Raw genomic sequence first — 13,593 nt, 5'->3', positions numbered from 1 at the left:
GCTTGAATGTTAGTTGAAGCTCTTTCATCATTAACCTACACCACTTTAATCTCTTTTATTAAAGATTTGGTCAGGGAAGGAGTGGCTGCTATTTAATACTAACATGTCATCTTTTTGCAAGAAATGTTTAATAGTACCATTCTTCTTTCCTACAGATTGTTTTAACAATTATAATGTATTCCTTCTGCTTCCTCACAATTTATGGGAAGCATATGAAATAATTTGCAAGAATACTCACATACTGTAGTATTGAAAATTGTTTTTGTATAATATTTAGTATTAAACATTAAAAGGTACAATCTCATGCATGCCTACTTATAAGTAACTTTTTGGAGTGGTATATTTTTTTGAGTGTGTACAAGCTATAGCTTCAAAGTATAAATTGAATGAAAAAGGGTTTGAATAGTTCTTGTCCAAAAATTGAAAAGCTAAATTTTCTGTACTGTATTTGGTTTGATGCCTAGTACAGTTGAACAGACAGCAAAGGATCAAGACCACACTGCATAGTTTATTCTCTCCAGCTTACTATCTGTGTTCACTTGAGCCAAGGCTCCCACTTTTGGGAGAGTTTGGATCTATAAGTACATAGGGAACATGTATTTCTGCATTTGAGTGTATACTATACAAACTTAATATAGATTTCTGAAGATCTAGGATAATGTTGATTGGTATACTTATTACACATTTTGATGTTGAAGTTTGCATTATCAAAACCATGAAAAATATAATAGTACAGTATCACTTATTTAATAATGAATTTATTTATGCACTTACTTGCTTATTTTACTCATTTGTTTATTATTGTTTGAAACCGACCCTTGCAGTTCTCAGGGCAATGAATAATCAGTTGAAATTATATTAAGGAAAACCAAGCAATATAAAAGAAAGCATAGGAATCGTCAGTGCAAAATCACTAGCAACAATAAAAAGAAGTAAGATTAAATGTATCTATAAACTCGCACTAATGAAGGAGGCCATAAAAAAGGTCTAAAACCACTAAAATGGTTTTTAAATGCTGGCAATAGAGAGTACTAAAAATAAAACAATATAGATGCCAGACAAAGGCATTTTAGAAACAGGCCATCATCTCTTTTGTGTCTTCCCTTCTTTGGTGAAAGCAGATTGAGATACCTATAAATTTTTGAAGGCCCAAATGATTCTTCAGGATACATCCTTTAATGCTGTTTTGTCTAGACTGAATCTTAGTTTATTAGTTCTTTAATCGATTCTTTTTTCTGCTTCTGAATATCAATTGCCTTATTTGTATTAAGAAAGGAGGACTGGGTGTCACCGGCAGCATATTGATAATAATATGCATATTTAAAAGCTCAGGAAATAAAGTCCGGAGGAACCCATTCATAATTTCCTTGAAATAAACAATCATCTCCTCAGTGCCACATTGGAATTAGCTATCCAAATAGGAGGGGAACCATTGTGCTACCTTCTTCTTCATCCCAATTTGTTCATAAAGTGAATGGGATTAAAAGTTATTGAGAGAAAATGACTTTAATTCAAAAGTGCCCGATGAGGGTAACATGCTATAATTGTTTTAAATTTTCAAACCACTATTAATAATAATTTATTAAATTTGAATGCTGCCTGGCTCTTAAATAGCAGCATGCTCACAGCTTCTTTTGAAGAGGCTGGGGCAGTCCATGTTCCTTATGGCAGTTCCAGCAATCATCCAGTTAACTGAAAAATCACAAGTGGATTGTACACTAGCTTTTTCATCATGGTAGAGGTAACCCTGGGCCAGGCTCTTCTGAGGAGCATTACACACATGCACGCACACAAACACACGGTGCCTCTCCAGCTTCTTACTCTTCGCTCCTGCAATTTTTTTCAACCTTTAAGAACTAACCAAGCAGATGCACAATAACTAGCTAAGAGAGTATTTCTTAATTTTCATCTGAGTATAAATTTGTTTCATTGAATACAAAAATGCCCTTGCGTGGGCACTTGCAACTATCATTTTAAATATACATCTTTTATACCTCATTCCATTTTCAATGCAAAGACAAAGGGACTTGTTTCCCCTACAATTTGCTCAGTTCAAAGGTCTGGTATTTACTATGCCTGGAAATGCCTATGTTTAAGATTACAGAAAAAGGGATGCCTATTTGTAATCATAACTTGAAAAGAACTAATATAAAAATAAATTATCTTAGTAATCAGTTCAGATGCTCCCATTTTAAATGTATTCATAGTGATATCTTTTAGTGACAGTCCAAAGTGTTCAGTATTTGATTTTGAGAGGGATCCTTTAGGGCACTTCCACAGCATCAGTGTTTCTGTCACCCCTCATCCACACAAAAAGAAATAAATTGCTAGGGAACTTTTCCACTCATGTTTTTTAGTATATCAACTGTGCAGATTTGTCTGATGTTCTGTAAAGAAAAAAAAAAAGGTTGCAGAGTCAGAAATGAAAGTTCTGAGAATCAGAACTCAGTTCCCAAAAGAAAGTGATATTCAAAGCTAATCATGAAGCTATAGAGAGTGTTGGGTGAAGGTTCTCCTATAGTCCCAGTGCAAAGGAATACTACTGTAGAAAGAAAGGGAATACATCTTTCTTTGAAATTATATTTTTTTAAAAAAAATTGAAAGAAAGAGAAGGTAACTTTCCAAATGGTAGCATGAAAGCTGAAAGTTCTGTTCCTACTTTGAGCTGCTATTGCATTTCAGCCATTCTTCTTTTGAGGGACAAAGGATATTTGCTGAGAATACTTAGGGATCCTTGGAAATTCAGTCTGACCCTAAATTTTTAATCTAAGGCATGGCTGTCCAACCTTTTGGCTTGCCTGGGCTACTTTGAGTGAAGAGGAATTGTCTTGAGCCACATAGAAAATATAACTAATAATCACTTAATAATGTTAAAAATTTACAATCTTGTGGGGCTACATTTTTAGTGGTCCAGGGCCATATGTGGCCCTTGGGACACACCTGATCTAAGGTCCTATATAGGATTAAAAGATGTCTTCTGATTCCTTGAGCCAATCACAAGGTAGCAGAAGTAAAGCAAATTAGCAAAGCCTGGTTTAAAGACCACCACCACCGCCGCCTCCCTACACTTAACTAAATATTACATTATTTACTTAGAATTAAGGTTCAGAGCAAGTAGGATGAAAATTGCTGTTGGAAGAAACTAGGCATTTGGAGGGAATCATTTCCAAATAGAAAGAAACCCAAAGTTCACTATACTAGCTGCAAAAGGAAGAGACAGAGCTGTCATTTCCCCTCCATTTTTTCACCTCAGAAGACAACATAGAGTATGTGAAACATTTCCCACCCCCAATGGTCTCTGGCAAACCAAGTAACCAACCCTTTTTCCTCAAGGAACTGCAATTCCAGGGATGTGCAATTCTGATTAGCTTGAGGGCCAAACACAATAAGCAGGAACAGGGCTTCCCTCAGGAACTCTAGAGGGTGAAATGAGTGCCTTGTATGTCAATTGGGAGTTGGTTAATTGGAAAGGCTGGAAAAGCACCAAAGAGATCAGCATCTGTTGCCAGTTTCTTAATGGAGCTGACTTAGAATTGGAATATTGACATAGACATTCCAAGTAAAGTTTCTATCCTACTTCCTTCTCTGCCTTATTTTTCAGCCATGACTGTTGCTGAGGTCAGATCACTTATAAAAGTCTTGGCATCTCGGTTTCAATATTAACATATAATTGTTTTTGAAATGCCAGTCTTAATGCCAAGCTGAGCTTTAGTGAGAGATTGGCCTCAATAGGTAAGGCTTTGCTATACAGTTTATGTGGGAACATTTCTTCTGCTCATGCTTTGCTTTTGTCCTTCCAATCCAAGATGATCCCACATTCATTCTTTGAATGTCATGTAAAAATAGTAATTGAGAGCCCTCCAGGCTCAGGTGCCAGTAGCAAATTTTTGAAGATGGATTTATGCTGTAAGAAAATTCCCCTTCCGCTTCAGTTGCAAACACCATCCAGTATAAGGATTGTCCTAAGGACCAAAACAGGAGAGGAAAGGATTTGCAGGCCATACCTGCTGTTTTCCTTTAATTGATACATACATCCCAGCTGATGTTGTTTGTGTTGTGACCCAGGCCCAAGTAAGTAGTAGGAAAATCAGTCAGTGAAAAAACAAATATTATTCGAACAACTGAGAATTACTTCATTCCCAGCGTCGTTCAACTAAATTAAAGCAAATTCCTCCCAACACAAATTCCTCAGTCCTATCGCAAACCTTGATCCAATTAGGCAAACTGCCAAAGGCCTTTCTTGACAAACGTTCAGAAGTCACAGATACAAAAATAAATACAAGACGTAGACAAAGAAGAAGACAAAGCTACCAACATTGTTTTCTGGCAAAGCCCAAACGCCATTGCTGGTCTGTTTTAAGCCTTATGGGAGAGGCCAATCATCTCTAGGCCCTACTCCCAAGTTGTCCTCTTTGCTTGAGCTGCTCTTGCCTTCTGGCAACTCTTCTTATGTGTGCATTAGGAATAGGCTCCTCCTGTTCCTCTGCCTCACTCCTATCAGTCTTTGGAGGCTCTGGAGTCCGCACCTCACTCCCCGATAGCCCTGGCCCCATCTCTACCTCTGATACAGAGCCCTCATCCGGGCCTACCCCAGCCTCCAGGACTGGCCCATGTTCTTCCTCAACTTCATCGCTGTTTGACTCCGCTGCCAGCTCTGCAGGCTGCTGGCGGACCACAACAGTTTGTATTTTTATAAACCAACATATTAAATGCAAACACAAATTTCGTGTCATACCTTGTTTGGCTTAGCTTTAGACAAGATAGGGGAATTCTGTGCATTACACTATTTTGACTATTTCCATTTTTGCTGGGATAATGGGTACAGAACTTATAATACATTATAATGTACATTATAATGCAATGGATTACATTCTGAAAATTTAAGTACAGGTAGTTCTCAACTTATGACCACAATTGGGACCAAAATTTCCATTGCTAAGCAAGGCAGTTAAGTGAGCTACACCCAATTTTATGACCTTTTTGCCATGGTTGTTAAGCAAATCACTGCAATTGTGGTCACTAAGCAAACTTAGTTTTCCCCATTGATTTTGCTGGTTGAAGCTGGTTGAGAAAATCGCAAATGATGATCACATGACCCTGGGCCACTGCAACCATCATTGCCAAGTGTGCAAATTTTGATCATGTGACTATCAGAATGCTGTACCTAAAGGTGCAAGGACTGATCATAAATTACTTTTTTCAAGGCCATTGTAACTTTGAGTGATTGCTAAACGAATGGCTATAAGTCAAGGACTACCTGTACAATAGTTAATCATGTAGCAAAGTTGGCCTTTAAAAATGTTTCTTAAAAAGAAATGGAATTATATCTAAAACCATATTTTGGTATTGGAGGGAAATAATAATTACAAGATCTGTGGAATGGAACATCTCAGCAGGTCAGTCTTGGCAGTTATGAATTGCTTAAGTAATGTTTTTATTTTTATGTATTTCAGAGGACATTTTAATGTTTTAACTTAGTCTTCTTGTATTGCATTTTGCTTTTTCCTTTTTATTGCTACTATTTTTTTCCTTCCTCAGGACACATTCTTTTAATTGTTTATTATTTGCTATGGATTCATTCTGAATGTATTTATGTGGCAATTCCCCAGCCCTTTTTAATATTTAAACTGCACACCATAAGAATGATTTCTCTGAAATAGAGTTTAAATGTCTTTTTAGTTGCTTTTTCTGGTTTTATAGCAGTATATGTTGTATATGTCATGTCAAAGTTAAAATTTATAATCCCTATAAATTTCCCCTTATAACTTTTTTAGTGCAGAGCACCATTCATGTATTTTCAGAGTTAGGAGAAGACTGATATTTTTAGTTCTTCTCCTGGAACTTGAGTTATAAATGTCTAAGTGCCAAGAAAAAGTTTTCTATCACATTTAATAATCAATTTTACTTTTAACCTCTTCCTTCCCTTCAGTTTTTCTTTGCCCTGGACTACTAAAAGGAGTATACCAGAGTGAACATTTATTTGAATCTGATCACCAGTCAGGAGCCTGGTGTAAGGATCCACTGCAGGCTTCTGACAAGATTTACTACATGCCATGGACACCATACAGAACTGACACTCTGACAGAATATTCTTCCAAAGACGATTTCATTGCTGGAAGGCCAACTACAACTTACAAGCTCCCACACAGAGTGGATGGCACAGGGTTTGTGGTGTACGATGGGGCTTTATTCTTCAACAAAGAAAGAACAAGGAACATTGTCAAATTTGATCTACGGACAAGAATAAAAAGTGGGGAAGCTATCATTGCTAATGCCAACTATCACGATACATCCCCTTATAGATGGGGAGGCAAATCTGATATAGATCTGGCTGTTGATGAGAACGGTCTTTGGGTGATCTATGCAACGGAACAAAATAATGGTAAAATAGTCATTAGTCAGCTAAACCCTTATACCTTGAGGATTGAAGGGACATGGGATACTTCCTATGACAAAAGGTCAGCTTCCAATGCATTCATGATCTGTGGCATTTTATATGTAGTGAAATCTGTGTATGAAGACGATGATAATGAAGCTACAGGAAATAAAATTGACTATATATACAACACTGAACAAAGCAAGGAAAGTGTAGTGGATGTTCCATTTCCAAATTCATATCAGTATATTGCTGCAGTGGATTATAATCCAAGGGATAACCTTCTTTATGTATGGAACAACTACCATGTGGTTAAATATTCATTGGATTTTGGACCAATGGACAGCAGAACAGGTAAGGTTCTTTGATAAGTTTTATTTTCTGTCATCTCTTGATTTGCAACCAATTTAGTCCATGGTTAAGGCCAAACTTTTTCCTTCCATTAAAAGCAGCAGGATGGGAGTTTGACTGGGAAATAGATGAAAAACGTTTATCTGTGAGTGTTTTTCTTTCACCTTAAACATCGTTCCTCTCCTTGACTACTACTCCAGTGGAGATGAGAAAGACAATGATGGGATTCATGTAACCCTTTATATAATCCCTTAGGAGGTTTATCATTTATTCAGTTAACATGTTGTCCATACAAGTCATTGTTATTCAGTTGCATTGTCATTTATAGAAACATAGAAAACTGACAGCAGAAAAAGACCTACTGGTCCATTGAGTCTGCACTTTGAAGTTTTTTATTACTACGGTTTTATTTTTATTTTTGTGAGATGATGAGTATGTGTTTATCCCAAGCATATTTAAACTCAGTTACTGATGACTGACCCACTATTCCTGCTGAAAGTTTGTTCCAAGCTTCCACTACTCTTTCTGTGAAGTAATACTTTCTAATATTACTTCTGAACTTCCCTCCTGACAGTTTGAGGTTATGCCTCCATATTCTTGATTTTTGTTTAATATTGTACAGCCTTACTCATACTCTTAATATATTTAAAGGTTTCAATCATGTCTCCCATTTCTCTTCTGTCCTCTAGACTGTGCATATTCACAATCTCTCTTGATATGTTTTCTCCCTCAGATTTTGCACCATTTTTGTGGCCCATCTCTGGACTCACTCAATGTTGTTAATACTTTTTTTAATAAATGAGGTCTCCAGAACTGGACACAGTATTCCAAATGGAGTTATCTAAAGCCCTATATAGATTATGATTTCTATTACAATTTAATGTTATATGTAAATTCATAAATTGTGCATTATTCAGTGAACCATGTTTAAACAAAATGTAGTGCTTAGTGCCATGCTTGAAATATAGTCATAATCTTAATGAAAGAAAACTTTTGTTTACTTATTAAATTTATATCCTGTCTTTATTTTGTGCAGTTCAAAGTAATAATGTTCCTTCCTCTTCTTATTCCTTTTTCCCATAAAACAACCACCTTGTGAGATGGGCTATGCTGGGAGAACATGTTTGGCCCAAGTCACCCCGCCAGCTTCCATGCCTACCAGAAGGCTCATAGTCTCCCAGATATTACAAGCTTTTCTAATTGATCAAAATTATTTTTAGTTGATTACCTTAACAACTGCTACATGAATGTTATATTTTCTAAAGCACCATTCGCTGTTTAGAAAACAGTATACTGTTGCAGTGTTGAACATTTGTATACTGTTGTTTTCTGGAAACTTTAATGTAGATTGAAATGAGATGGTTATTTCCATTAAAAGGAATTAAACCAAGGAATAAAGGAATTCAGCAGAGGATTAGCAGACCATCAATTTTCAGCAGCAGAACAGACAAAATGGGAATTAAATAGAAATACAGAGGAAGGAAATGGACTCATGATTTGGCAAGGAAAGAAAGGTGCCTTGTGTGGTACAGAGAATAGAAAGATAGCCATCAAGATATGTTTTTATTTGTTTTGTTCCTATAGCATTTTTTTTTTGAAGCGCAACACTTTACCTAATCTCTGGAGTGACATAGAAGAAATCTAAAAATATACAGCTGTGACTTATTTGCTGGTAGAATATTGTATCTGTTCTTACATACTATCTTTCAGTACATACGAATCTGAACTTGTTTATACTAAAGTTTTAAAATATCAATTGGCCCTTATTGCCACCCTGTTGAAAATGTCATTGATGTAGTTGTAGAATACAGAGCTACAGGCAATAATTCTTTATGGGGATAATTGTGTAAGGAATATCATGAAAGGCATCTTGCAAGTGCTCCATATATAGTGTAGCCTTTCTTTTCAGTGGCCATGATTGAATAAAAATCCTAAAATTTATGTTCCAGTTTCAAAAAGACCCCTAAATGATTCAAAATGATGTAAAAAATAAAATAGAATATGTAAAAGAAAAAAAAAACAGCCCAAACTACAGAAACAATAGTCATTGAGACACAAACAAAACATTGCTTAGTAGCAGTGATCATCTCCCAGACTATCAATCTTCAGAGGCTTTCTAGAACAGCCAGATTCTGGAGGCTTGCTTGCTTGTTTGTTTGTTTGTTTGTTTGTTTGTTTGTTTGTTTGTTTGTTTGTTTGTTTAATCAAGCATGTATAAGATAACAGATCTAAGTATAAGCATGATTATGAATACATGAAATGGATACGAATAAATGGGGACAGTAGGACAGGGACGGTAGGCACGCTGGTGCTCTTATGCACTCCCCTTACAGATCTCTTAGGAATGGGGTGAGGTCAACAGTAGACAGTCAACAGTTAAAGTTATGGGGGTTTGGGGATGAAACTACAGACTCAGGTAGTGCATGCCAGGCATTGACCACTCTGTTGCTGAAGTCGTATTTTCTGCAATCGAGTTTGGAGCGGTTTACCTTAAGTTTGTATCTATTTTGTGCTCGTGTATTGAGATGGTGTGAGTTGACCTCAGGTAGGGCTTTGCTTCAGAGTAGAGAAGTAGCTACAGAAAAAACACATCCTTGTGTTCCTGATTATGGGAAGGATAGTAGTTCAGAAGTCATTTATCATTCTTACTGGATTAGCAGAAGCAGTTGAGGGAATATGGTGACACAAATATCCAGAGCCTAAATTGTAGTTGTCAAGACTGACAGAGGCACAGTTAGAAGTTACACGAGATGCTTATATCTCAGTCCAGAGAAGCAGCTCTCGTATCCACAGTATTAGTAGTAATAATTTTTTAATTGATTAGTATTGTGGCCATATCAAATCAAATGAAAATAAACTACAGGATCTAATTCCAGAGTAAAGTAGATGGAAGGAAATACCCACAGGAATTTCCAGGAACAAGATTAAGTGTCAAAAGTTTATCAACAGAGCCAAAGTCCTAGACTATGTAAATACTACAAAGGATGACAAAGTGCAATCCTCAGATCCTACTCATTTTCCTTATCTTCAAGCTTTAGAGCCTCTGACTTCTCAAGTCAGAGTGATTGAGAAACCTGCAAGTTACAGAAACTGATTTTTCCAGGTAAAAATTATTATTATTATCAGAATAATCCCTAGATACTATTAAGGTAACAAGCATACTTATCACTTCAGAGATAGGAAATCGACATTTTAATCTTGTTTATTATATGTTTCTGGATTACATATCATTTACAGCTCAAAAGAAGGAAAATATAGTAAAATAGGACCCATTATATCGTAGAGGAAAACCAAACTGAGGTATATTGTTCCGGGAAAGAAATGCAAATAAGGGATTATAAATTGTTTCTATACTTTCATTCTTTTGGATACATTAAGATGGTGCTTAGCCTTAGGCTAGTTACATTTTTTTTAACTGTAAATTCACCCACTACAAACAATTGCTGCACTTTCTACTATAATAAAAAACATAATGTCAATAAAAATAGAAGAATTTTTTTGGATTTATTAAAAATTAAAACTTTTAAACAAAAAAGATAGTTATTTAATAGAATTTTGACTTATTATAGATAAATGTAGATAGACCTAGACATACAGTAGACATACGCATACACATACATATCTTTAAACCTGAAACATTGATTTAACTTGATTGGATTTGGGGGATTTTGTGTTTGTTTGTTTGTTTGTTTGTTTGTTTGTTTTGTTTGTTTGTTTGTTTTCCCCACAAGGCAACCTAAAATTTTGTGCATATAATAGGACAAATAGAAAAAGTAAAAATTCCTCTTTGGAAGAATAAGGAAATCACTTAAAGGAGTTATAGATTCAATATAAGATTCTAAAACATTCTATTAATAAAAATTAGCAATGATTAAAGGAGTCCTGTTGGAAAATTGCTGACTCCTCTACTTCATCAAGTAGTCACTCAAGCCTGGGAACAATATTTTAGAGGGCTGTATGCAAACCCAGCTTGTAATATGCACAAGACTCAGATCAATTTGGATCAAATACAGTATATAATAGTGCCATTATGGACATGTTTTGGGGAATGCACAATATTAAATCATGTTTTTCATCCTCATATATTTTTAAATTATTAATGTAACTTATTAAATATGTACATCAAACCTTCAGTCCAATTGCATATTAATTTAAAGAAAAATCCAAAAATTTATATCATAAAATAAAAAGTTAAAAGTAAATTAGGAAAAGGAGGCAGATATATACTTTACCAGGCAAGGTTTACATTGTGAATTTTAAATGTTAGAACATAGTCAAGGAATTGTGCTCAAAATGCATGCAACATTTTATTTTTTTTAAAAAAAGAAAACTATAGGGGCACACAAGTAGGAAAACAGACTAATTATTTACTTATACAAACAATGAGATGTATATTGCCCCCTCCTGAGATTCTAGGCAATTTACAATAAAGCAAAAATATAAGTATCAATAAAAACATTATATATTAAATTGCATGTATATAATAGTTATTTCTTGATTAGGGAGGAAGAGAGAAGGGCAGGAGCAGGAAAAATAGAGTATATCTGACAATAGGTATTACTAAACCTATTACTAATTCAGTCCAAAGTTTCCAGACTGTTTTATTCCCAGAACAGTAGATTTTGCACATATTCTCTCTACTAACATTTCATCTTTTGTTTGCTGTTGCTGCTGTTTCCTTCTTTCTTCTCAGGCATGCATTCCCTCCTAGCCCAAAATATGATTGGATATTCCACCAAACAAGATACCAAATTTATTCATGTAAAGAACATAGGAATAAAAGAGACAAAACCGAAATAAAATACAGAGCATTAAGTCCCAAAATCTTCCCCCAAAAGTCTTCAGATTTTCCAGAATGCAAACAACATTGAAGAAAAGGTTAATCTTTAATGGGTGGTCATTCCAGACGGCCAGCACTCCTGACCTTCAGCCCTTTACCACCTGAAAATGAAGGAATACTAGTTGTTTCCCCCAGCATAATCGACTTATTCTAATAGGGAGATGTAATCCTTAAATTCCACTTGGGAATTTATGCAGACCTGCAAAATTAATGCAATATGTGCCTAATAGTCGACTCATATGAGCACCTGAGCCAATGCATTTTGTATCCACTGACGTTTTCAGATGTTCTTTAAAGGCAACCCCATCTAGAATAAGTTGTGTTGATCTAAATAGCTGGTTATGAGGATATGAGCCACTATAGTCGGGTCCTCTCATCCAAAGTAAGACTACAACTGGTGCACTAGTTAAAACTAGGCAAAGGTTGCCCTGGTCACAATTTCTACATGCTGAGCCCTGAGTGCAGGAGGACACCCCCCCAGCCATGGACTTGCTCTTCAGTAACCCTGTACAGAGATTAAATGGGGTATAGAGCAGCCCCAATGCATAAATAGTAATTCTTTTTCGTCACCCAGCCGGATGACGATGAAGACTGGACTAGGCAAATGGGTGCTAAAGGAACTGTTGCCACTTGCCACCGGGAGGGACAGATCAACTATTACCATCTAGGCCAGCCACCGTGAGAGGGTGGCTGGGATACTGACCTTCCGATTGTGATGTGTGGACACAGGCTCCCTTCCACTGCTGTGAGAGAACAGTGGATTTCAGTTCTACCAGTTTCTGGAGATCTACTGTTTCAGTCTTTTGGACTATCTGATTAGGCCCCCGGCCAGTTCTCACCTCCATCCTAGTTTTTTGCTTGATGTATACGGCTGGCGACCTTCAGGCGTTGCGAGACTCCCCCCTCTTGCAGGCCTGACCCTCCACGCTCTTGAGGGCCTACCTTGATGACGGATTTTGGAATCCCGAGAGGTGGCATGTTGCAAAGAGGGGGTTGAGGGGTTTTTTAACTTCGCTTTTAACTATAGTTTTAAGGGGTTCTGGGGAGGGGGGGAGGGTTGTGGGTTTGGGGAACAACCCACTGAGGGGGAGGCCTGGTCCGATAGGGGGCTACATCACGGGGGGTGCGGGGCTCGGAGTCAATGAGGGGGTTAGAGTCCATACTGACGAGGGTGATATCATCAGTACTGTAAGTGGGAGGGGCAGATATGGTGGGAGCAGGGGACCATATCCGGTTATGGGGGTGCGCGCCTGCTGTCTCCAAGCGGTAGCACGCTCTGGCCCCCAATGTTTCTCTCGTTCTCCGGGTTGTGCAGATCCTCAGGGCCCGGGCCTTCAGCTGATGTTGTGCAATGCCAGGTCTGTAGTAAATAAAGCCCCCCTCATTTGTGATCTTGTTCAAGAGAGGGGAGCAGACCTGGCGGGTATTACAGAGTCCTGGTTGGGTCAAGAGGGGGTTCCCCTTGTTGAAATGTGCCCACCAGGCTTCCGAGCATTCCATCAGCCAAGGTCTCAGGGGAGGGGAGAGGGGGTAGCGGTTGTTATAAAGGATGGTCTTGGTCCGAAGGAGGCCACTGTGCCTCAGATAGCAGTATGTGAGTCCCTCTTTGTGAAGTGGGGTCATGGGGTGCAGATGGGCTTGCTGATCATGTACCTGGCTCCCTGCCACGTGGCGGCGGTCCTGCCTGAACTGCTCAACGTGATAGCTGGGGTGGCGGTTGATACCCCCAGACTTATGGTTATGGGGGATTTCAACCTGCCATGCATCAGTGAAACGTCTGAGGCGGCTCGGGAGTTCATGGCTTCCATGACAGCCATGGACCTGACCCAGTTAGTTCATGGCCCTACTCACATGGGGGGGACACACTCCGGACTTGGTTTTCATCTCTAGCCAGTGGCTGAATGGTTTAGATATAGGGGATATAGTGATTAAACCCTTGTCATGGTCAGACCATTCGCTCATTCAACTTGACCTTCAAACTGCTACACTCCGCCGCAGGGAGGCGGAACCAACCAGGTGGTTCCGC

The 13,593-nt window shown here is 37.8% G+C and overlaps 1 protein-coding gene across 1 annotated transcript in view; it reads left to right on the top strand.

The window, feature by feature from the left end:
* ADGRL3 (adhesion G protein-coupled receptor L3) overlaps positions 1-13,593 on the top strand; it is a 425,730-nt gene that overhangs the window by 171,869 nt on the left and 240,268 nt on the right. The window contains exon 7 of the mRNA XM_070938393.1: positions 5,930-6,730. Within this exon, the coding sequence (XP_070794494.1) occupies positions 5,930-6,730 (801 nt within the window). The remainder of the gene's footprint in view (positions 1-5,929; positions 6,731-13,593) is intronic.

This window comes from Pituophis catenifer, unplaced genomic scaffold (genome assembly GCF_029215685.1).
Source record: "Pituophis catenifer annectens isolate HBS135680 unplaced genomic scaffold, rPitCat1.0.hap2 SCAF_2, whole genome shotgun sequence".
NCBI classification, from domain to species: Eukaryota; Metazoa; Chordata; class Lepidosauria; order Squamata; family Colubridae; genus Pituophis; species Pituophis catenifer.
This window is presented reverse-complemented; position numbering and strand designations above follow the sequence as displayed.